This window comes from Artemia sp. Qi Xiang Cuo, chromosome 11 (assembly GCF_049724085.1).
Source record: "Artemia sp. Qi Xiang Cuo chromosome 11, ASM4972408v1, whole genome shotgun sequence".
Classification (NCBI taxonomy): domain Eukaryota; kingdom Metazoa; phylum Arthropoda; class Branchiopoda; order Anostraca; family Artemiidae; genus Artemia; species Artemia sp. Qi Xiang Cuo.
Window position 1 is genome coordinate 47,148,084 of NC_142804.1, and position 26,883 is coordinate 47,174,966.

Here is a 26,883-nt window from a genome sequence, read left to right on the forward strand (position 1 = left end):
TGGATATTTCAAAATTTTTATTGGATATGTTAGGGGAAATTGTGGGTGTGAGAGGGGCGTTAGTTGCTCTCCAATCACTTTCAACTATTAAAAAAGGCACTAGCCCTTTCAATTTCCAATCGAATAAGCCCTTTTTGAAGTCTCTACTTCAACACTTTCTATAAAATCCTTATATGCCCCCAGGGCATACTTATAACCCTTGCCATGAGGGCTCTGAGGAGGTTATCATCCTCAGAGACCTAATTTCTAACACTTTTAACTAGGTTGAGCGAAAATTGCTATCTAAAAATTTTGATTGAATGTGTTTGGGGAAAAGGTTGGCGTGAGAGGGGGGTTAGTTGCCCTTCAATCACTTTAAACTATTAAAAAAGGAATTTTCAATTGAATGAGGCCTTTTTCAAGTTTCAACGACAAGGTTTTCAATAAAAAGAAAAAAATATGCTAGAAAAGAAGGCCATAGCATTAATTTCGCAAAAAGAGAATAAAAAGGGAAAACAATAAAACGGCTAAAGTAAGAGGAAACCAATGGGACAGTGACTAGTCAGGAAAAAAAGATAGTCAAAATGTGTTCCTATTTTGGAAAATTTTTCAAGTGAAAGTAAACCAACCTTTTTTTCTGTTTATATTATTGTTTATTTAATTTTGGAATTTATAACATATAATCGGAGAATTGTCGATTACCGCTAGGATAGCCACATATCATTTTGTTAAAAAAAGATGGTGCTTAAGTTTTCGCAAACCATATGACTTTCCATTTCATTTTTCTTGGCATAATCATTAAGGAATATTGAATAGAGAACCAGATGAGTCTAAAAAGAGAAGAAGAGGTAAAGGAATATATCCAGAACCTAGGAACCGAATATAGATTTGGATGTTTTCACGAAAAAAATCCCGAAGGTAAATGACTTGTTAGGATAGCATTACTTGCACCATTTGATTGCATGACCAAACTGTTCAGGGAAGCCTTTTGAAGAAGTAAGCTTGGTAAACTTCTAAATTAGGGTGTTATATTGATCTTGGGGTAAATATCTAGGTAGGGGTATACCACCAGATGGCTAATTTGGCAGTGTATTTGTACAAATCTTTAAATTAGCCAACCAGTATTTTAAGCATAGGAGTCCAGCTGGCTGACCTTTGATGACCTTTAAAAATCTGTGTGTTATAAGATTCAAACCTTGCAAAATAAATCTTGTGCATAAATGAAGTACAACAAAATTGTTTTTAGCTTCACAACTTTGCTCAATCCCAATTTATAAAGATTTTAAAGATAAGGTTTTTAAGGCATTTCTTAAATTTTGAAAAAAAACATTGATATGACTTAAAATTCCACTAAAATAACAGGAATTGTATTTCAGAACTAAAACCAGAGAAAAAGAAACTGATAGCTGAAAACTAAGGTAAAATGTTGTTTTGTCAAAATTTCAATAGGTATAGACCTGTCATGTAGGCAAATTTCAGGACCCTCTAGATGGAGAAGCAGTGAAGGTAGGTACTTCAAAATACCTTCTTGGGACATACTTTAGCCTATAGACCCATCCCTAAAAGGTTCATTCTCCTAACCTAACCCCTTTCCAAGATAGCCAAAAGTTGCTAAAGTAGAATTTTACCACTGAAAACAATTTTGTTGTACTTTATTTAAACAGAAGATCTATTTTATAAGGTTTCACTTTAATAACACACATATTTTTAAAGGTCAGGGCCTTTTAGAGGGAGAAGGAGTGGAAGTCAAACAATTGCTTCTTGGCCAATTTCATTTTGATCCCTTATGGATGCCCTTTGATCCTTTAATTTATTATTTTATCTATAGCTCTTAGACAATTATATTAAGTTGAAAACTAATAAGAAATTTAAAATTAGCTTTTAAACAACACCTTAAACAACTCTTTGTGATGTTTCAGCAACCTATTAGCAACAAAGGAAAAAAAATAAAAAAGGAAAAGAGTATACATCAGTGCTACTCATGCAAAAATGTGATTTTCCTTGTTATTCAATATGGGGCTCTAACTTTTTCAACAATGATAATCCCAATGGTATGTTTTTACTTTGCTTGAGAGAGTTGAGGATCTTTAAAATTCTTATGAATTTGTTTTATAAACAATATTTCATTAATAAGACCTATGAAAATAATAATTACCATTCCTGTATCCAGGGATGGATTGAGACCTGTTTGCATCCAGGGCAAGAAAGGCATTGGTTGCTCCTCAGTCAACAAATCCATTATAGATAACACATTATGGTTATTTTGCCTCTTTAAAGAGTGTATTTATTGTAGGCTGTATTTATTCAATCATTTTATTATTATTAATATATCTTTTTATGTAAATCAACAAGGTCAAAGAAAAAATCTTAAAGATTTCACACAATAACATTTAGGTGACACAGTAGGCTACACATACAATTTAAATTGTATTCAATCAATCATATCCTGTAGCCTCTACTAAAACTTTACTTTATATGCTTTTCTCAAAGCAAATAGCTTTATGATGAATTCATATGAAAACTTTAAAGCCATGTCATATATAGTATAGATTATACTCAAGTTAGCTTAGCACTGCTTAGCCATAATGTTTATAAAATAGGTTTTATTTAACTTTACTTTGCTAAGGCTTCTTTCATTAGAAGCCACTGATGCTTGCATAGTTAAATACATCTTCAAGGTGATTGCTATGTTTAGATTTGCATCTTGTAGACTGTGTTTAGATTTAGCAGACAAAAGATTATATAGCATTAATAACAACTTCAGCCAAATATTTTTTAGTGTATAAGCCATGGCTGTTGGGTTTTATTTTTTTATTTTCAACCTATTTTTTTCTCTCCTAAATATGTGTGAAAAACAATTTGTGCAGGAAATAAATTCCATAGTGTTCTTGAAATAATGATTATGAGCATAATTCCTACATTAGCAAACTAAATGTGAAAATGTTGAGCTTCCTTGTTTCACTGACTTGTCTTTGAACTGTGAAATTTGGGATCTTGTTCACTCCTTCAATAAGTACATCAATATGGTTCTGACTGTAAATCTATTAGCAAACATAAATAAATGCAAAACTAATTTTGCAACTTTGAACGTAGTGTAATAGTGTGGAAGTAAAAAAGGACAAGTTTGTACCTAAAAAAGTTAACATTTCTTTTCTTATCACCAGGAACCTTCCTTTCATGCCTGCATTATGAAGTTTAAGGAAGGAAAGAAGAGGTCTATGAGTGTTTCATATGACACATAGCAGACTATGCTTTCTTTGATTTGGGGTTGTTTTAGAAATGAAAAAATTTAGAACAAGAGGCACAAAAAATAATAAATGTTTTTCTATATTTTTTTTAACATGCCACCACACTTAAAACACATGATTCACAAAAATATTTAAGTTGGAACTTAATAATAAAGTTGTGTTAATATTAGAAACACTATATTACTTTTGGTGTTTAAAGCTCAGAGCAATGCTTTCCACTTGTGTTGTCATGAAACTGTAACTACCTTTTGAAGGTTCTCAGATTAGGCCACCTCATCCTGTGTAAACACCTTGGAGAAGTCTGAAACAAATGTACAAAACTGTTTTTTATGAGTGAGGTTACCTATATACATTTCTAAGGAAGGTAACCTTTCCCTGTCCTACTCTTCTATTCCTATTGCTCCCCAAACAAAGCTATGCCTAGTCTCCATTCCTAAGCATTGACACATTCCAGAATTTGAAAATTAAAGTACAAATTTCATTTGATGGGATCAGCAAGTGCCTTACAAGCTGGCACCTCCTCTGAACTGGCACCTAGGGCAAACTGTCTGCCCCAAGCCTGTTTAAGGGTTCAAAATGGAATTTGCCCTAGAAGCAATTATGTTAATGAATTTGGAAAGAGCATAGAAAAGGTATAAAGAGATGTGTTCACTTTCTTCCTATCTAAATCCTAGGAATATGTATAAATTTACTAAAAAAAACTCCCAAGAAAAGATCCAGAGCCTTAAAGATCCCTTAAGAAGGTATTTTGAAGTGCATACATCCACTCCTTCCCCCTCCAAAGGATGCTGACCTTTGATGATCTTCTACAATCTTAGTATTAAAGGTGAAACATTGGTAAATAGATCTAGGCCCGCAGCTTAAATCAAGTGCAAGAATATATTATTTTCAGCCTCTTACTTTGCACAATCCTTATTTATTGGTGCTTTAAAGATTTGTAGATATATATTTTAAATTTAAAAGAAAGACCTTAATATGGCTTTAAATTCTACAGAAATAATAGGGATTACATTGAAAAAGCAAACAAACAAAAAATATCTAGAGCCAATGAAAAAGAGATTGAGAACCTAAAATTACAGCTAATTTTTTCTTGTACAGGTAAAAATAATAGCCTGATAACATCTTCACAGTGTATATTTTAAGTCCTGGATTCATTGCTGAAAGTTTGTTCACCTAACTCAACTGCTTTCTAAGACAGCAAGAAGCCCCTAAACTGAAACTTTAACTCTGACTATGCTGCATTTCATTGTAAAATTCTAATTTAGGGGCTTCTCCTAGTTTAGGGTAGGCCGAAAATTGAGTAGCTTGGGAATTTAGGGCCCAAAATAGACCCCACAAAGCTACTATGGTATTTCCAAGCTAATATGTCAAGTCTTTTCTGATTTCTAAGGCTTAGACATATGCAAAAAGTTCCAAAGCTGCCCATAGCAGAATTCCAAAAGCTGTTGATGCTTTAGCAGCACAACTTGTGTTTTGACAGCTTTGCTTTGAGCAAAAACCATTTTTATGCATAAGATTTACAGAAAAGGAACAAATGTAACTTAGTGTAGCATGAAGTTAGAAGAATCAATAGTTTTCTGAATCATGATTAACAATGTAATCTAATTCACTGGCCATATACTAGGCTTAAATATCATACTCTATAATTTTATGTGTACCATTTTTAGCAAAAGTGCTGTATCATATTTACTCTATTACTGCTAATGGAGTATAGTATTCAAAGTATGAAGTATACTGTATATAGCTTACTGCTTGTACTTAATGGATCAAGTTGTATCCTCAAATGCAATTGGTATTTTAAAAATAATACATATCCAACTGCATTCTTGATACTCATTGATCACAATGCTATATCTATAAAAAGCACCATTTGATTTTTTGTGAGAACAAAATTAATTGGCAGTCTGGCAGTCATTTGCATTCTGAAGCTGTGCCCTAATCTAATCTTTTAGTTTTGCCCTAATCTAATCCTCTAAATAAACAGACAATTCCTTCTACATTGTAGTGTGGCTGTTTTAGACAACTAATCTTCCATGTTCCATCTTTTCCATTACCTGCTTTAACTATATGTACATCTTGATAACTACCTGCCCTTTTAAGATTTTTTCAATTGACAAATAAACAGTTTTAAGAGAATTTGGCTATTTCTTTAAGATTTGGATAAATATTCACTTACAGTTCAAGAGAAGTGGAGTAAGCAAAAACTTGTCCAGAATGACAAAGGAACAATGACTTAAAAATTATTTTTCCCATAGCAACATTGAAACTCAATGAGCTTTTAGTTTGAACATGTTTTAAAAAACAGCAGCCTGAGAAGAGATACATCTCTTCTTGCAGAAAAGAAGAAATACATACATCTCGTGAGAAGAGATATTTCAGAAGAGATAGATCACCTTGTAAAAGGAAGAATATCATAAAAGGAAACAGCTCTTTTTGCAGGGGTGGATCTAGAGCAAAATCTTGGAGGTCTAATGTGACAAGGGCACTAATGAGTAAAATCTTGGCGGGGGGGGGGACAAAGGTGCCAAGAATTGACCAAATTGACAAATTTATTAAAAAAAGAGTAATAAAAAACAGTATAAGAGGGTGCATGAAAAAATCTTGAGGGGAAGCACGGGGTCCCCCCAGCTCCCCTTGATTCACCAGTACTTTTTTTTTTAGTTAAAGTTTTGGTTCCTGTTGGGTTGAGTTACTTACAGCTCATTACCACAAGCTGTTTTATCAATCTTCCAGCACAGATATCAGGTAGCAGATTAAGAAATGAAGACAAACCTTTTGTTAAAAAAAAGTGAAAATAATATAAAACTGTACAAGAAAACAATCTGAAAATAATAACCAAATTTTTACTTTTGGCTATAATATATAATTTTTTATGAATCATGTTTTGGGGTTGCTTCCATTTTAATCAACTATTCCCCAAATTTGAATTTAATCTATAGCTTAATTTTGTCTCATTAAGAGGGGCAGAGGGGAGGGGCTGCAATTTTTTAGGGTAACAAGATTCTATTTAGGAAAAGTTTTGAATGATAAATCCAATTCTACCACGATTTTTTTATCTCTATTGTTTTTATCTCAGAATTAGCCTTCATACAGGGCTAATAATTGTTCCCGCATTAGAAGTTGTGGAGGTGGGCCTAGGTACTTAAAAAAATCCAATGCCCTAATTTGAGCAGAATATCTATTCCATAAAAATTTCATTCACTTAACAACTTTTCTTAGACCACTACTCATGACCAACTTTTCATGGACACCCCCAAAAAATATTTCAGGGGGAGGCCACCAGAGTAGCAATGGTGAGGGGAGGAGGAGGGGAGTGCGTTTGAACATAAAAGGTTATATGCAAAATAAAATCCTCAAGGAAAAAAGAAAAGTTGTTAATTTTTATATACCAAATGACGCAAAATTCAACAAATTTTTGAATGGTAAAGATTCCTGGCAAAAAGATCAATTCCTTTAATTAGTACTTATGTATTATACTGCCAACACTGAAGAAGTGAAGTTAGGTTACTTCTAATGAGAAATACAAAAGCATGATAAAAATATAATACTTGAGAAACAAATTTGTGCTTTACATTTGCACATTAGGGGGGAGGGGGAGTAACCTGACCTAAACTAACCTAACTAAAAAACTTAACTGAAATTAAATTGCAGAAAATAAGATAAAAAGGTATCATCTTTAAAGCTCCATTTAATTTCCAAGTTAAACAACGGTTATATTTTGAAAGTGCATAAAAACGTCTCAAGTTCATCTAATTTATAGCTTGGTAATGAATATATCTCGAAATTTTTCACAGAATCCCCTCCCCCCCCCCTTTCTGCATAGGTACCATGCTTTCCCTTTTTCATTTTTGATTAATTTTTCAATCTAACTCTCTTATATTTTCAGAATTTTGAAAATTAAACAGAATAGCAAAAGAAAACAAAATTTAAATTCACAGTCCAGCTGTCTAAAATTACTTTGCATAGATGTTCAGAATTACACTGAACGTAAACGTGTTCAAAATAAAATTCTTTACTAGGAGTCATAAGAGAATCTTTGATGAAACGGCATTGTCTGTTAAGTGAAAGTGATAGATGCTAGGGGTGGATTGTCACTAGTGATAAATCACTAGGTTTGGCAACCCTAAACAAAAGGGGATTTTGGGGGAACCAAATTTTTTCGAGAAGACAGATTTTTGGGGAATCCCCAAAAATTTGGGAATAGTGGAAGAACTGGTATTTTCAGACAAAATCTACCAACAATTTACTAGGCCATGAAAACTGCTAACTATCATTGCTACTATGCTAACCCACTTTTTGCACAGCGGAGTACAACTTGTGTTTTGACAGCTTTTCTTTGAGCAAAAATAATTTTTATATGTAAAAATCGTATTTTCAGAAAAAATCTGCCAACAAATTTGAAAACTGCCAAGTAGCATTGCTACTTTGCTACCCCACTCAGCACAGCAGCTTAGAGAATTGGCTGCATGACAAGTCTATACCCATCTATAATATTTGTGCTAATACAGCTCAATGATATTTGTGTCAATACAGCTTAATGACCCTACCGCAAAATGAATCAACATATAAGCAAGGCACAAGCATAGTAAAAATGCAAGCATAACATAAACACAAGCAGGGAACAGAAGCACAAGCATAGGAGGATGCTGCATCTTTTTCCTTTTGTCCTTTGAAAATCCAACACTTGTTTAAGGCAAACATTAAGCAATCACTCAAACCAAACTCAGCTGGCTTATGCATTATCATTGACTACCTTCATAAAGGTTTATTTAAGAAAGTGCAAGGCTTGCTTCTTTTATGCACTACTACTTATATATATCTTCTACTTCTAATACTACTTCTTTTAGGTTAATTACTTTCATTAGGCATACATAAGAAGGTGCTAGGCTTGCTTCTTTTATGTACTGCTACTTACATAACTACTACTTATAAATATCTTCTACTTCTAATGCTACTTCTGTTAGGTTAATTACTTTCATAAGGCATACATAAGAAGGTGATAGTCTTGCTTCTTGTATGTACTGCTACTTACGTATATCTTCTACTTCTAATGCTACTTCTATTAGGTTAATTAAATAAAAAAAAAAACAAGTTTTTTTAACTGAAAGTAAGGAACGACGTTAAAACTTAAAACGAACAGAAATTATTCCGTATATGAAGGGGGCTGTCCCCTCCTCAACGCCTCGCTCTTTACGCTAAAGTTTTTTTATTGTTTAAAAAAATAGAGTTGTGAGAAAGTCAAACTTTACCTTAACGAGTGAGGCATTGAGGAGGGGCAGCCCCTTCATATACGGAATAATTTTTGTTCGTTTTAAGTTTTAATGTCGCACCTTACTTTCAGTTAAAAAAACTTGTTTTTTTTTATTTAATTTTTGAAAGTTTTTGAATTAATGCAGTTTTTGATTTTGGCTCACTGTACATGAATAATTAAAGCAAAATTCGCATATTATATTTGGTTAAATGGCTTTCTCGAAACTTGTTTAATTTTATTTACGAACGTTTTTATTAGTAATAAATATACGTAACTAAGAATTAAATTACGTAACGAACTTCTATATTCATAAATTTTTAACACGTATATTAGGGGGTTTGCCCCCTAGTCAATACCCTGCTCTTTAAGCTATAGTTCGAATTTTTTTCCCAGTTCTTTAAAAATGACCTCTTAATCACAATCAGTTGATAAACTTGTTTTTTTTTATTTAATTCCTGATCTTTTTCTTTAATAATGCTGGGAAATCGGGCGCCCCCTTCATAGCAATGTCCCTTCCCCCATGAAAACTTCCTTCATGGAAAGATCCTCCCATATTCCCCCCGACCTTCCCCTTCCCCCACCTACCAGAAAAAATTTCCTCTGAAAAGGTCTGTATACTTCCCAATAACCAATACTATATGTTAACATTGAGTAAAGTTCATAACTTTCAGCCCTCCCCCGGGGACTTTGGGGGATCAAGTCATCCTAAAAGACATTTTTATCATATTTTCGACCATGCTGAACAAAATGGCTATCTCAAAATTTCGATCGGGTGACTTTGGGAAAAAAATGAGCGTGGGAGGGGGCCTAGTTGCCCTCCATTTTTTGGTCACTTAAAACGGGCACTAGAACTTTTAATGTCCGTTCCAATGAGCCCTCCCACGATATTCTAGGACCACGGGGTCGAAACGATCACCCCTGGAAAAAAAAACAAAAAACAAACAAACAAATAAACTCACATCCATGATCTTTCTTCTGGCAAAAAATGGAAAATTCCACATTTTTGTAGATAGGAGCTTGAAACCTCTACAGTAGGGTTCTCTGATACGCTGAATATGATGGTGTAATTTTTATTAAGGTTCTATAACTTCTAGGGGGTCTTTCCCCTTTTTTTCGAAAATCAGGCAAATTTTCTCAGGCACGTAACTTTTGTTTGAGTAAGATCAAACTTAATGAAATTTATATATTTGAAATCAGAATTAAAATCTGATTCTTTTGATGTATCTATTGGTATCAAAATCCCGTGTTTTAGAGTTTTGGTTACCATTGAGCTGGGTCGCTCCTTACTTACAGTTCGTTACCACGAACTGTTTGATTACTTTCATAAGGCAGACATAAGAAGGTGCTAGGCTTGCTTCTTTTATGCACTACTACTTATATATATCTTCTACTTCTAATACTACTTCTTTTAGGTTAATTACTTTCATAAGGCATACATAAGAAGGTGCTAGGCTTGCTTCTTGTATGCACTACTACTTATATATATCTTCTACTTCTAATACTACTTCTTTTAGGTTAATTACTTTCATAAGGCATACATAAGAAGGTGCTAGGCTTGCTTCTTGTATGCACTGCTACTTACAAACTATACTCACTAACAACTCATGTCTTTCTCTTACACCAACTCTGCCTATAGATCAAGTCTTTCAGGGAGCCTGATAGCACTTCCAATCTGTATTCCGGCTGGTTCAGGAAAACCACTATCCATAGTACAGGTTGTACTGCTAGGTTCCATCTTTGAAGGCCTTTTAAGTACCCTAAGACCTTTGTTGGGTGTTATGTTTGTTGCTGTTGGTGCTAGTGGCATTTGGGATAAGGGGAGTTGCAGCTTTTGCGATGTGAATCTGCTGGGGACATGCGATCTTTTCTAGCAAGCTTGGCGCAAGATTTGTTTTGTAGCAAAGTTGACATGGGTGTGCATTGATGATCATCAGGACTGTATTTTTATTATCATGAGAAGGGAGGTTAGAAGTCAGGATTGCTATGAAAGTATTAGGTATTTTAGCCATGGAGCAGAGGTGCTTGAAGGCAATTGTCTCCTCACACTCTGGCTTGCAATCAAATAAGACATGCTGGATTGTCTCATCTGTCTCTATCAGTCTCTATCATTGGCTATTAATATGTTTGAGCAAAGGTATAGCCAATTTGGAGTAAGAAAGGCAAAGGATATTTTCAGCTTCTATGTATCAATTTATAAGGACGCCTAGGGCCAGGCAAATGGCCCATAATTCGGCAGACGAAATGGAAGATCCCAATGGAAGGGGAGAATAAAGGTTAAGGTCCAGGGACGGGATACATGCTTCTGCTCCAGCTCTCTCATCCTGGTTAGATCCATCTGAATAAATTTTTCTATGATTAGGTTACAGTTTTTTAATCCGTTCAGCAAAAATAGTCTGGACCTCATAATTGAGTACTAGGTTTTTATTTAGTGGAATAAGTTTTGCTTGACAAATTAATGGGCTCATTTCCCAAGACGGTTTTCAGTAAAGGGATATGCCTAAGGGGAATATTGACTCCAATTTGAACTACAATTTGGGACCTTCAGTTGAAACTGATCCCAAGATGAATGGGAGCATTGGAGCAAACTGACTTCAGAGCAAAAGCATGTTTATATACAACATGCTTATTACCATATGCCTGGATTCTCTAGAAATATTAATTCCTTTGACTAGATGCTCATTCGCTTAGGGACACCAATCCAGACAATAGTTTTAATGTGGCCAGTGGAGTGTGCTTATGCAGTCCCAAAAAAGATTCAAGGGTTTTAGACGTGAATGGGGGACCAATGGAGAAATATTGAATCCCATTTTCTAGATTAGATTGGACAAATAATTTGTAAAAATCCAAGATAAGTTAAGGTTGACATCCCGATTTACTTCCAGTAAGCCTCTTTAAAATGTAAAGTCTCTGAATGATCATATGTCTCAAAGAATTAATATGTTCATGCCACAAATTTTGGAATCTATCCTTAGGCCAAATAGCTTCACTGAATTTCAATATGGGATCTTACTACAGAGAATTTTAAGTAGATTTAGGGGGAGCTCTTCTACAATTAGTAAATATTGTGGCTTTGGTTTTACTGATTGAATTGGGAAGCGAAAAGCTAAAGAGAATCCCTGAACTAATCCTATATCCTGTTGGATAAGGCTTTGAAGAATGGACAATATCCTTTCCAGACTTCCAAATAATCAAATCATCTGCATAAAGGCCAAACATTGAATAAGATACTTGAATTTCTGAAACGTACGAGTTGAACAGAAGAGGACTCAAGATTGGTCCCTGAGGAAGACCTCTGGTAATGGGACTAGTCTCGCCTGAAGTCTCATTTACTTGAACCTAAAAACTTCTATGAATTAAAAAGGACTTCTGACATTAAAAAGGACTTAAAGACATGCAAGACATCTGACACTGATCCAGGGCTTCGAGGGCATAATTATTGAAATAACAAGGTGATCCAATGGCACCTGGCATGCTCTTTTCTCAACTTGTACAGTTCTATTCAGTTAGCTTGCCATTTCATCTTTCTTAAGAGGGATTTTAAGTCGGGCTCGTAGTTTAGCATATATATCCCTTTGAGATCTGATGATAGCTGGATTCATTCCTCTTTTAGCTGCCCTTAAAAGTATGAAGGAGTGGATGAAAAATCTTGCTTCATATATATAGAAAGTTTCTATGAACCAGGTTCTCCTATTTCCTTCCATTTTCATCTACATTTGTAGATTAATTTTTAAGCAATGTATTTAATCAATTTTCTCATTATTTGTTTTATGATGCTATTCATTGGACTAAAATAAAATGCATGTTTAGTGAAGAGACACGATGCTTTAGGCAATAAAAAACAATTGATAAATACATTCTTTAGGGCTAAATCTGACCCCACTAGGGATCAGATAGAGCACAATTTCTGCAGGACAAACCATTGCATTTTCAAACAACACAAGGCTGCCATGAAGAAAAAGTTAGATTTCACTGGGACATTCCAAAACCAAAACCTAGCTGTAGTTTACGTATCAAATGTAATTACTTAATAAATTGTAACAAATACAAGCCCAACTCAACTGTAGAAACCCTTACCAAGTATTTTTATTAGATGAGTTAAACTAGTCTTTGGAGAAGCAAGTAAAACTGAACTGCATAACACGTGTTTGTTTAATGATAAAATTCAGCAACCAAGACTTTTCTAAAATCTTTGTAAGAAGTACTAAACTCTTTGGTGAAAATTACCGATTGTATAAAATATAGTACTCTCAATACTCATTTGTTCAATTAAGAAACAACATGAATTCTGATCATGAACTTCGTATTTACTAAACTGCTGTTTGCCGGCTATCAAAAGGAAATGTTGTTGACCAAGTATTTGAATTACAAAATGAAGTCAAGAGGTGCTTTAATGATAAGACCCAGATTCAAGGAATAGCTTATTTATCTGAAATAAAATAAGCTGAATTTTAAAACTGAAAAGTAAAGAAACTCACATCATTTACTTCAAAGATAGTATTCAGGCTTTCATATTAGAGCTGTAGAATTGATGCTGTAGAGTAAATCATGGACATTTTGCCCCTGTAGCCCAGTGGTTTTCAATCTATTTCGAGGCGTGGGACCCCTTTACAGTTGTATAAATCTCCATGGAACCATTAATGAAAAATGATTTCAAATCACTATTTATATTAATTTTGAATGCTAACAGATAAATTACTAAAAACATGCATTTTCAAAGTTGATTTATCATAAACTTCCAAAATCAAGCACAAATATAAAGGTATGCAATAACTAAACAAAATTACCTACGAAGCAAAATTGATTTACATGCTGATGACTGGGGTGAGCCTGTTTGCCCCTGTATAACACACTAACTCTTAGTACAGTATTCATTGTTTGAATATGCATCTCATTTTCAGCACCAAACCTATTTCTATGGTTTGTTTTTAATCCTGGTTTAATCCTTTGTTTTATGGTTTGTGTTTAAAATCAATGTTCACTCATAAATATATTGAAAAAAAAGCTATTAATGTTTTCCAGATATCTGTTGGATGACATTATTTGTGACTAATTAATTTTGAACTTGACAGTTGCTTAACATCTAAGAACATTGTATGTTACTTAATTTAATATCTGATCCCCATAAGTCTGATTTCATTAGTAAGGAATTGATTTTACGATATATTTTAATAATGTTGACAGTAACTCCTCAAAGTGGTATACTAAAAGCAAAGCAAACCAGTACATTTGATACAGAGAAACCTGCAATGGCTGTGGTTTCATACAACTGCAATGCAAAAGGATGGCTTGGTATTTTTGGATAATTTATTAAAACATTTTCACAAAATATGCCATTTTTCAATTGGTCTTACAACTGTTGTGTCCAATAACGGCGTGCTGTTCACTTCTTTTCTGATAGACTTCTTCTAATTTGCAAGATATTACATCAATAATGAAGGGTTTTATTAATTTTTTGACAATTGTGTAAGCCTCTGCTTCTTTTCAAACACAATAGCTTCTGCGGAATGAAGCTTCAAGAATTTTTTTTATTATGAGAGAACATATATTTAGAAAATATCTTTGTTTTGTTCTTCAGTTGACGATTTCTATGTTTGAAATATTCAGCGCCAAAGATTTGGATGTTTTTTTTTTAAACTGTCACTTCAATTTTGCTGTACTCAAACTGCTGTTAAATATTACCTTTTTAAATAGCCTACTTTATAAAGGCCATTTGGTTCATTTGCTTCTACCCAAGTAGACCCAAATTACAAATAATGTTTTCATATTTTTGTGTCCATATACTCTCAGATAAGGTATGTATCTCTGTAATAGGTACTTTGATGGGTGCTTCTTGAACTTCATTTGACAATGTATTGTCGCTTGCATGTCTTGTAAATGATGAAGAACTGGTAATGCTATGCTTTAAAGTTACCATTTTTAACCAAACATCCATCTGCAAAGGAATTGCAAATATTAAAAGATATACTCTTCACAATCAATTAGGGACCGATTTTTTTGCAGAATTATTTTTACTACAATTTTCTGTCTCTCATGTAAATTTAGATTTACATGGATAGAAGGCAAAAATTATTTTCCGAATAAAAGTTTGTGTGCCACTACTTAGTTTTTGAAAGCTAATGAAGAATATCACAGTTTTGAGAACTTGCTTCCAACAGTACAATAAAACTCTTGCGCTTGTATTTGTCAATGAGAAAATTTTTAATAAAAAAACATACCTGTGTTTTTGCATTACAGTTTGTATAACAAAAAAAAAAAAAAAAAAAAAAAAAAAAAAAAAAAACTCAGGATAAGTGCAAAAATGCATGTTTTTTTCTAAATTAATGGCGCCTGGTACTTTTAAGGGTCTGAATTTCCGCTAGTCTTTTATGTTGCTCCATCAAAAGTGTGAAATGACTGTCGAATCTTCTTTTGAAAGAGTCAAAAGAGAAACTTTTAGGGAAATCATCCCCAGGAATATCATTCTAAGTCAAAGTCCAAACAAAGCTGTTCTTCAAGTACTCTGTTCTTGGCGTGTCAACCTTAAGGTAGTTGGACTGAATAATGCGCCTTCATGTCTGTTTTTCGGTTGGAAGATGGGGCACACAATACTAGAAAGCACTACAGAAAAAAGTGAATTTATGTGCTTGTATAAAACAGGTATCAACGCTACACCAAGTCTTTCACTAACAGACTGGAGAGAGTCATGGATAATCAGTGAACCTGCCCTGTTAGCCCTATTCTGGATCTTTTAAACTGGTACCAGAAACTTTTTCGGGGCACCAGCATACAGCAGGCAGTATGCAGCATACAGGAGGGTTGTCTCCCATGCTATTTATGTAGATGAGGGAAAGCATACGTCCCAAGTACTTTATTTAATATTCGCGGGAACTGAACCCGTCGAGAACAACCTGCAGTGATCGATCAGAAAAAGCGCACTTGATCACTTTTAACAGACGTCTATGGAAACAAGACGTGTAGTTTTTTTTTTTTAGTAGGCCATGGTGCCGCACTCTGTCGAAAGTTTTAGCAGTGCCAAACGGTAATAGCTTGATATTTTATCCTTTTGCAGAAAGTTTAATCCACTCCTGGTGTGGGTCACTAGGTAGTCAAGCATTGAACTCGCCAGTTGGAAACCATATTGCCAGTCGCCAACAAGGTCATTTGACTCCAAGTACCAACAAAGTTTATGGTTGGAAACGGCTTCTTAAACTTTCCGAATGCAAGAGAGGAGGCTAATGGGCCTGCATGAGCCCAAGCTCGTTAGATAAACATCTGGATTAGGTATAGGAATGGACGGATTTCTATGTGTACAAAAAGGTTCCAGAGTAAAATCACAGCCTAAAAAAGTGACAAAAAAGGTCCTGCTTATTCAGGACTGCAGGATGCTAGACAACATTAGGTATACCGTCTGGACCCTTGGATTTAATAACATCAAGAGGTTGTATAATGCAAAGAACCTTAAGAGCATGATAGTTTACACAATCAAAGACAGTATTGGTTTGATCAATGAAATCGCGAAATCTTTACTGCTAGCGTCCTGATTTGAGAATTTGGCAAACGCTTTAGCAAGAGCTTTAGTCTTTACCTGTGGGTCTTGGATGCTAGTCCTGTCATTGATTTTTAGGGAAGGAATTAAAATCCCTTTAGACTATAGTAAAGCCTCTTTGACAATTCTCCACCAACTTTTAGCAGAAGCATGTTGAAGCTTCAGGTTCAGGTTCATTTATTATTCAATCTTACATAATGACACTAAATATATACAGATATCTGGCAGTGAGACAAGCTCGTTTTGCACAGATAAAAAAAAGAAAAACAATAAAGAAATATACGGATTTTCAGTCAAAATGGTAGACTTCACAAACAAATATAAATAAATCAATAAATGTAAGGTTAATTACTCACCACATCACGGCAGACACCCACCCGACGATACATAAACAACTCTCAACCAGCAATGGGACAAGAAGAAGGATATCAAGATCCGAGAGAGATCGAAAAATAAGAAGAGAATATTATTATAAGGAGAATATATTAATAAGAAAATAATATTTGACTAATAAATGTCCAAAAGTAATGATTTCATTTTATTTTTTAAAATTCCAATCGACACATCAAAATCAAAAATAGATTCATAATGGTTCCACGTGGCGACCACACTATTTCGTAGAGAAAACCGGGACCTCTCTGAAATTATCAACGGCTGGCGTAGTTTGCGTATGCTGCGAGCTAGATGAGAAGATGGCGGAGCAACTGTGAACAAATCAAAAGAAAAGAAATAACTGGGCAGTGACAGGAGATTATGATTAACCTTGAATAAAATCGAGTTAAAAGTAACTGCAAGTTCAACAGGAAGAATATTCAATGAACAATATAAACTCTTTGTAGAAGACTTACTGGGGAAAGACGCTGGGGAAGGAAGATAACTTTTTAAAATACGAAGCGCCTTATTTTGTTGCCTCTGAAGCGGAATTAAATGGGATCTGAAATTATTCAAGTAAATAAGTGGGCAGTAATTTAGATAAGAATGAACAAGAGCGAAATAAATAGAACGCATAGCTTCGAGCGGCAAAATGAATTTCATACGTTGCATAATACCCACGTTCCTTCCAAGCTTCAATCTTATACCATTTATATGCGGCTTCCAACTCAAATTTGAGTAAACCAGCACACCAAGGTAACGAATAATTTCAACACGTGATATATCCATACCCGAAACAGATGACTTAATCAACTTCAGACATGGAAGTGCCCGTGACGTACGCGAAAATATCATAAACTTTGTTTTTGAAGTATTCAGAGCTAGCCTATTTGCCGTAAACCATGCTACTAGTCTATCAAATACTAGACTTAAATTATGTTTGACACGATCTTCATCGATTCCAGAGACACTACAAGCTGTGTCATCTGCAAAGAGAACGGTCAGCCCTAGGTCCTCAACTGAATTACTAATATCATTAACATAAATTAGAAACAACAGAGGGCCGAGAATTGAACCTTGGGGCACTCCAACTTTATTTGACTGGTTCGAAGACGTTGATATAACTTCGCCCCCATCAATACACTGGACTCTATCGCTTAAATATGACAATATTATCGATTTAGCCGGACCACGTATACCACAATTAGACAATTTTTCATTTAAAATCATGTGACAAATAGTGTCAAACGCTTTCCGTATATCCACGAATATAGAAGCTGGAATTTCACCCTTATCCAAGGCATCATAAATAAACTGGGTTACTGCCAAAATAGCATGCTCAGTAGAATGTCCTTTTCGAAACCCGAATTGGGACTTACTGAAAAAACTATTCTTGTCAAGAAAATTTACAATCCTCATGTACAAACAACGTTCAATAATTTTTCCGAAAGCAGATAGAATAGATATGGGCCTATAGTTGGACGGATCATTTATATCTCCCCCTTTATGTAGTGCAATGACACGGGCGGACTTCATACATGAAGGGAAGATACCATTCTTGAAACAAAGATTAATTATGTGCACAAGAAAATTTACTATACTAGGCATAATCGATTTAAGCAAGTTCGTAGAAGATCCGTCGATTCCTTCTGAGTGTCCATTTTTGAGTTGATGAAGTACAAGCATCAATTCAGCAGACGAGACTGGAGTGAGGAATATGGATCGGTCAGTAGAAGAGGGTAGAAAACTTTTGAAATCAGCAGAATTTGGCGTTGATTTTCGGATGCCTCTTCCGACGTCTTTTCACCTATTTAAGCGAAGTGCGTGTTGAGCATGTTGGCGACGTTAAGTTTTCCTTTAACAGCTGTATCACCACCTGGGGGAATCATTTCGTCCGGAAAAGAATTCAACTTTTTTTTGCCGATACAATCGTTTATTAATGTCCATACCTTCTTAGGAGATCCATGCGCGCTATTGCATGCCTTCAAATAGTAGAGCTGTTTAGCAGACCTGAGAGCCTTGGTTAAGCAATTTCTGTAAGCTTTAAAAAAGGCTTGATTTGTTTCATCGGGATTCGATAGATATATTTTATACAGCCTGTTCTTTGATTGGATCGACCTTAGTAGTCCTCGTGTAACCCAAGGCTTTTTAGATCTGTTGTAACGTCTTAGACGGGTCGAAGACATCGGACACGCCACATTAAGTGCTGTGGTAAATTCGTTGACAAAATACTGTGAAGCTTGATTTACATCCTCGCAGTCTAAGCACGGAGAGGGGTCAATTTTAAGCAGCAGTTCATTCAACCGCTGAACAGATGTAGCATCAAGCCTTCTAGTTGTTTTGATCGCCGTTTGTCGCCCAGTTTTTATCTCCATCAAAAGCATAAAGTGGTCTGACGTGTCATCGATAATAACATGACACAAATCAAATTCCATATTCAGAAAAATATTGTCGATTACCGTTGCTGTCGAGCTTACAACTCGAGTTGGAATAGGACAAGCTGGGAGAAGCCCCAGCAAAAGACAAAGTGTCAGAAAATCAACAGCCAAAGGCAAATATTGTGTAGATGAAAGATCATGACCAGCATTACTTATATCAATATTAAAATCCCCAATGTATATAATCTTCCGACTTCGCTCGATTGCGATCGAAGAAAACGCTTCCAGCTTACTTATAAAATGTTGCACCGAAGAGCTAGGTGGTCTGTAAAACAAACAACACAACACTTTTTCATTACCAAAATCAAGCTCGACAACCAAAAATTCAAACAACATTTCTTCATACATAGAATCAAAATCCGAAACAATCCTGTAAGTAATATCATTATGAATAAAAAAACCAAGGCCTCCTCTCGATCTGTCATTCCTAGTCTTAGAAATAAAATTGTAACCTTTAATATTCGCTAGGTGACTAGTAGACTCATTTAAGAAAGTCTCACATACAGCTAATACATCAACTCGGTAGCATGGAAGGAACGAAGATAAATGGTCCAAACTACTCATCAACCCGCAACAGTTTAAACTCGCCAGCCTCACACTACCAGGAGAAACATGTCCATGAATCTCATTAGGGAGTAAATATTTGTTAATAGGGAGGGAACTAATAGAAATATCATATTCATCATCCGAAAAACCACAATCTGCAGAAACTTTTACTAAATCTAATGGGTCTCTCTCAAAATCTCTCAACCTACTCGATGCCCCATCATCAGCAGAATTAATCATAATCATTTTGACTTACCAAACCGTATGGTGGGAGTCTGTAGTGATGCGGCAACAAATCATCAACCAAAACTTGATGTGTAAAAGTAGGGCACGTCTTGTGAAATATCGGAATTTCAACTGAAAAAAAAACACTAAGCAAAAACAGAACCTGATTTTTAGGCCTAGGGAAAATAGAAAAAAAAATAGCGACGATGAAGCATAATCAGGCATGGCAGACTTAACAAGTCGAAGTCGCATTGAGCACTGAACACAATAAGAAAGAAAAAAACAACGAAAAGAAAAAAACCAACACTGACTAGTGGTCATTTTCCCAATAATGACACACACCAACAAAATGAACTTGTTTCATCTCTCGATCGCGGACGTATTTAATTAAACAAATAAAACAAATAATGGTCCGCGTATACACTACAAACAAACTAATTAATCTTTTCCCAGTCAGAAGAATCACTTTTTTTCACTTCTAGCCATAAGTTAATACCCTTATGACGCACTCTGGATGAAACGATAAGTTTCGACTCTTTCATTTCTTGTGCTTTCGAGAGTAGGGAGTTTCGAATCATGTTGAGAGCAGGGGGCAGGTCTGTAGAGATTATAATCCCACTACCTTTTAGCTTTTTAACATTGTTCATGATCGACAGGACATCACTCTCCGAGCTTAGTGAAATAAATACGGGGGACTCCTTGCGTCGGCTATTTTGCTTGCTGCGCCTATTTGTGATGTTTGCAGCCCGTGAAGAAATCCGATAGCACTTAGTCATAGATATGTCACTAGTTACACCCAGCTTTTCGCTCACTAATTTAATGACGCTATCTTCAACTTTCTTGTTAGGCTCTTCTGCCGGTAAACCATTCACAATAAGGTTCAGACGGCGATCTTTCACGTTGATAAGTAGTAGCTGTTTTTCCAGGGCCTGGTACTTGTCGACATACTCGTCGATAGTTTTCTCAAAGTTATTAAGCCTCACATCTCGGTCGGCAGCCTCCGCTCTCAGCGACGCGATCTCAGAAGTAATTCCGTCAAGCTTATTATTTAATTATGTCTGCGTAGCAATAATAGAATCCAGTTTTCCGCTCAAAACTTTTCTGAACTCGTCGAATGATTTTTGCGTAACATTAGCCATGATAAATATCGATTATAAATCCGCTTCGGGAGAATTTGGGATCAGTAGTTCATTTGTAATAGCATCAACAAGAATTTTATGGCAGGGAGTGTGTATTAATACCCCTCGATAACCAAATTGTACACAATTGTATCAGCTCTTGACTTCTATAGCCCCTGAATGAAACAGGGTTGGTCAATTAGCGATAAATAATTCAAGTTCAAACATTTTGATTATGATAAGTCCATAGGGAATCACAATTGAGTCTTACTGTATAATGAGATTATATCCAAACTTGATTCTGTTGACTATAATAAGTCCGTAGGGAATCACAATTGGGTCTTATTGTATAATGAGATTATATCCAGACTATATCCAACAGAGGTGTTTACGGTATGAACTCCTAAACAAGACTAAAACAAGGCAGCTAATTTCTTCTGAACTGAGCCCATGATCGCCGAATCGGGCAAGCTGCGTGTTTATGTATTTTGATGAAATCAAGTCCATTTTCTTTGCTTTTTTAGAGCAGCCATTGCTTGTGTTTCTTTTGTTTTGCTCCATTATTGCAGTGGACTTTCAACCAAGATTTGTTCTTGTTGGACACCTGGTTCTACTTTGATGGAATGAGCTTGTGATAGAGTCGACTATGGCCTGCTGGTATTTTCTGCAGCATTTTCAGGGCCTTCAAGGAGGAAAGCTTTCCATTGTTGGGAAAAACTGTGGTTTTAAGCCATCCCAGTCTTCCCTTTTGTATTGCCAGATTAGTCACTTGTGAAGGCATTAGCATCAATCTTAAAGGTGTCTGGGGGATCCGTAAGGAAGAGATCAAGATCAGATGATCCATATAGACCATGGTAGGTGTTGAATTCAACGAGTTTTTCAAGCAGATACATCATATGGATCTATATGGATATAGATATGGATACTATATGGATCAATCTTAAAGGTGTCTGGGGGATCCGTAAGGAAGAGATCAAGATCAGATGATCCATATAGACCATGGTAGGTGTTGAATTCAACGAGTTTTTCAAGCAGATACAATCACACAGATATGCCCCTCCTTATCTGTATTTTGCTATGAAGTCATACGCTATGATGGGCGTTGAAGTCTATGAAGGATGACGGCAGATTTAGAGTATTTGTCCCAAATGTAATTGAGGGTAATTTGGCAGGTTGGTGCGTTATTTATAGTCCAAATGGTAATGGACTGGTTTGGATGAATCATCTTAACCCACAGAGCTTCTTTGTCCAAGAGTTTGGGAGATTCAGACCTGAGTATGGTATATGGTTTTTACTATAAACAGAGATACCTCCTCCTCTATATTTTTTACCGTTGGTGCGTACTCGATTCCACCTGAAGAGCGTATATCCCTGTGTAGCAACCTTGCTGTTCTGTATCTCGCATTCTGTGTCTAAGTAATGCACATCATAGATGGTTCAATGAAAATTTACCAAATATAGGGACTGGTCAAATTTAGTTTTGAGACCTCGCACATTGCTTTAGGCTACCGTAAACATGTCTGTTTAGAATGTCTGTGGGTGTGCCAAATGTCATCTCTGGGATGGACTTTTCAGACATTAGCTCACGAGTTGAAGGGCACCACAAGTTATATGGCTGTCCATACCTTAGTTATTTATTCTCATCCCTCAAATAAGCCTTAGCAGTATAATTGATAATTTGTTTGATATAAAAATTGTTATTGTAATTACCAAAATTATTAAATTTTAATTACCTTGAATATGTTGAATTATGTAATACGTTTTCCATTAAAGATAGACTGACCTAATGGCAAATAGAAGAGCGGGCATTTACTCGTCCTAAGCCTGTAGGGCAAACAAAATCGGCTGTTGTTTGAGTGTCTATGTATAGGCAGAAGAGAGAAAAATGGGTGTAATTTAAATAAAGCAGTGACGAACGTACTAAAAACAAAAACAACAACAAAACATTATTTAATAAAAAAAATTCCGTATATTTTGACTCCACATCCGGGAGCCTTTATCAACGGGAAAGAAAAGAAAAAAATATTTAATCATCTAAAAAAAAAGACAAAGAACAACAAAAACAAGAGAAAAAAAGAACAACAGACGCAACAAATAAACAAAGCTCACATCCTAACAAAACTTACAAAGTACGGCAAAACTGTAATTACAGAAAAGACACCCACATCTCTACATAATGTTCCTCTATAAGATCGGATTGGCAAATGGGATCTATCAAAAATTAAACACTTTTTTTATTTGAAAGAAACAAAACCCAAGTCACCGCTTCTGATTAAATTTACAGGTTAAAACCCCTGAACTATTTAGATATGGCAAACAGGTCAACAAAACTCATGCATTATAAATTGAGTGAATTTGTTCATTTGGAAGTTTAGTTGCCAGATGTGGGATCGAAATATTCGGATTTTTTTTTATTAATGTTTTGTTGTTGCTTTCGTTTTTAGTACGTTTGTCTCTGCCTTATTTAAATTAAACCCATTTTTCTCTGTTATACCTTCTTGTAAATGGAAAAGCAGTATGGTCTAAGAAATTATTTAAAGTTTTGATGGTTTCCTTTCAAATATTGCTTCTACTTGCCTTTGCAAAGTTGGATTTTCCACTCTTCCGCAGATCATGGCACAAGCCAGGAACAAGCTGAGTGTTTGAGAAGACTTGAGATTGGTCTCGGCAAAAACTCAACCAAGGACTGCAACACTTAATTAGCAGATAAACTTAATCATCACCTGGTACTAACTTCTCCTACTAACTACTACTACTGAAAACTCACTGCAGTCTGTCATAGAAGATGGACATTAATTAGTAACATTAAATAAATAGCACTCGTTTATTTAGTCTGAAAATACATTGTCAAGCCCTTATCTTGTATTTTCTTTATTAAATAATGCAAATAAAAAGGGAGTTGAAAACATATTTCTAAAACCTTCAAAGGGTCGCGATCAAGAAAAGGCTAGGAACCACTGTTATAGAGTATCAAAGAAAAAACTTTTTTCTTAAAAACTATTAAACCTAAGTTTTTAGCTCTATTTGTGGATTTTTGTACATATCTAGACACTTCTTGCTTAATTTTAACGGGGAAGATGGGTTTCTGGTGGACACTCCTTGACATCTTCGTTTACAAATTTAAAAGAATGAATATATGATTTTCAAGTTAAAACTCAATGGATTTAAAATAAGTCTGTTAGCCTCTTGTTCATTAAAATGAGGCCAATATGCAGGAGGGGAGGGTAAGATATTGATTTATACATACCTCAGTAATAAAGGGGGCCAGAAATTTTTGATACATCTCTGTAAGGGGCTTAATCGGGAAATGGGTAGGCATAGGTGGCCTTACTGGTGCGCGAGGCCTTGTCCAGCCGCCAGTGCGCGGGGTCTGACATCATGGTCATAATGTAGTGGAAGCAATAATAATGTAGCCTAGAGTGGGAGCGGTAACAATGTGATTCCTAGGGTTCAGCGGGAACGTAATGGTTTCGACAAGACGGTAGATAATAACCGTACAACGACAAAGAATACTGCATGCGTTCTATCGCTTGTAAGTTATTCTTCGCGCTGACAGTAGAGTTTGCACCGCGGCATTCTGCGTTATAAAAATGAATATATTACGCGTGTAAAAACTCTTCCAAGCTGCAGTAAAAAAAAAGTAAAATATACCATAAACTCAATTAGCTTAATTCAAAATTAAGAAGGCAAGTGCAGAAATGTTTTATAATAAGCGTGGGGACCCGGTAGGTGCGAGGCTCAGTGCAGTCGCACCATTTTCCACCCCCAAAGGCCAGCACTGTGTATAGAGCTTTGGTTAGACTTACTAAAGAGGACAGAGTTTAGGCAGATTTTTTCTCAATGTTGGTCAACCTTTTGTGAGAAGAGTAATAACGGTACTTATAGTAATTGCATTATAAATTAGAACCCCCAACAGTATGTTGTATATTTAGAATAGTCAATATGAATTATGTTATAGTTCGGTTTCATCAAGCAACTTCCTTTAGGCCAATGGAAACCGCTTCACAAAATAAGAATGAGCATCCGGATGTTTGCAGCAATTCATAATTCATCAAAGGCAAGACGTACAACCTAATGCGCTTTCTCATATAAGGCTTCACGGGCATTTTCTTTTAATGTTTGGTTTTGAATCTGACAAGACTTTATGGGTTTCATGTTGCCGAAATTTCACTTATTCTAAATGCTCTGATCCTTTCAATATTTTAATTTAAACCTTTCCTAGGTATATGTTTTCAATTTCCTTAGAATGAATTTGTCTTCTAGGTTTTTACAAGTCCAGTAAACTTTCTTTGAAGGAATGTCTTCTCAAAGAATAGATATAGAAGAAGAGAGAGTCCATGATTGCGCAGAATGGGTTGTAGAAGCTCTTTCTGTAATAGAAGATGTCAAAGACTGTGTAAAATTCATCAGTATTAGCAATGTTTTATGTCCATCAGACAGTTTTGTATACTTGAACTTGACAATTCTGGAAGGTGAAGATATGTGCATTCGTCTGTGTGAACAAGGGTTTCAAGTTACTGGAAAAGTACATGATTCAACAGATGATCCTTTACCCCAGATTTTTGAAACAATTTATTCACTGTTAGATACAGTCAGTCCTAAATATAGAGAGGCATTCAGTGATAGTTTGATTAGAAAATTGCTTGTTGTACAAAATTCGAGGAGAGGTAGTAGCTGCTCATGATGCAGCTGAACAGTGTATTAGTTACTATTTATGATGAATGACAAAAGAGTCAATTGCTCATCTTAGAGTACTGCTCTATTGGATGGGAATAAATTCTAAAGAGAATATTAGCTAGTCGTAATGTAACTGCAGTTTTGTGTTATATTTTTTGAAGAAAAAAAAATCTCAGAAAAATAACAGCAGCTTATTCTGGTTCTCTGTACTGAACTAGTTTCATTCTGAGTTCTTTTTTTCTAGTATGCCAACTTCTTGGAGAATACTTTGAAGCAGTAACTAAAGATCTTGAGAAAGCAGCGAAAGTCTTCAAGAGTAATTGTGATGACAATAAATTTCCTAGAAGCTGCTTTAAGTATGGTGGATTTGCATTTATTGGGCAGGGCTGTAAAGAGAATAAAGATGCAGCTTATGATTATTTCAAGAAAGGTTGTGATTTAGGAAATGCACCTTCTTGTCTAAATCTTGGATTACTGAATGTAACCAATATGCCTGAAATCAAAGTGGATAGGCCAAAAGATATGAAAGCTGGAATGGAATATTTGCAAAAAGCATGTGATGGAAAGGAGCATTTGGCCTGTTATTATCTTAGTGGTATGTTTATATCTGGTGTGCCAAACACGGTTGAAAAGGATATGAAAAAGGCTTTTGATTATTCAATGAAAGCCTGTGAGCTTAGAAATTTGTATGCGTGTGCAAATATTAGCCAAATGTATGCTAAAGGTGATGGTGTAGAAGCAAATGCAGACTTGGCAAAGAAGTACAAGGACATCGCTTTAGATATACAAGAGCAGGTGAAGTCATCACAACAAATCGAGTTCCAGCAAACATAATTAACTATTGATTTCATTACTTAGAGGAAATAAAATTTAGTACATATTATTATTTTTTCATTTGTTTGCTCAAGTAAATATGATATGGATCTCCCATTACAATTACAATTCAATAAATACTGGATTTTCTGTTTACGGTAAGGTAATTTTGAATAAATAGTTTTACCTCTATAATTTACAGTTAATAATTTCCAATGGAAGATGAGCTGCATGCATAAGTTCAATGAGGAAAGGTATGGGGAGGATAATTAGGACCATCAGCAAAATAATTATTCAGTATTAAGGGGAGGATGGTGTAAGAATTTTAACCATGACGAGGTCAAATGGCATATAGTTCACATGCATATGGTTATTCCTCCTTACATGTGTAGGGATACCCCCCCCCCTCTGATGGCGGATATTTAGAAGGAGCCAAGAATTTTTTTAATGAGGTCAATACCACTACTACTACTAACCACTCACCGTAGCAGCAAGCCACCTGAGGCCAACACAGCTACGCACGTTCCTTCTCCAACCCAATCCATTCAAAGCCTCCCTCTTTACACCCTCCTAGAAAGTTCCCATTTCCTTTAAATCTTTCTTTATGACATCCTCCCAGCCTAACCGTGAACAACCTGCTTTCTGTTTAGCCCTAGACGGTTGACCGAAAAGGACAACCTTCGGCAATGTC

General features: G+C 35.4%; 1 protein-coding gene across 1 annotated transcript; it reads left to right on the top strand.

The window, feature by feature from the left end:
* Window positions 1-750: 750 nt before the first annotated feature.
* Window positions 751-26,262, top strand: Coa7 (Cytochrome c oxidase assembly factor 7). Its single transcript, XM_089096847.1, has 2 exons — window positions 751-897; window positions 25,624-26,262. The coding sequence occupies exons 1-2, from the start codon at window positions 804-806 to the stop codon at window positions 26,211-26,213; spliced, it is 684 nt and encodes a 227-aa protein (XP_088952973.1). The 5' UTR covers window positions 751-803; the 3' UTR covers window positions 26,214-26,262.
* The last annotated feature ends 621 nt before the right edge of the window (window positions 26,263-26,883 follow it).

Bases quoted from the DNA above. Each gene is read 5' to 3' on its own strand.
- Coa7 (XM_089096847.1), top strand. From the start codon at position 804: ATGAGTCTAAAAAGAGAAGAAGAGGTAAAGGAATATATCCAGAACCTA. The intron at 898-25,623 runs GTAAATGACTTG...CTTTTTTTCTAG, and splicing joins TCACGAAAAAAATCCCGAAG to TATGCCAACTTCTTGGAGAA.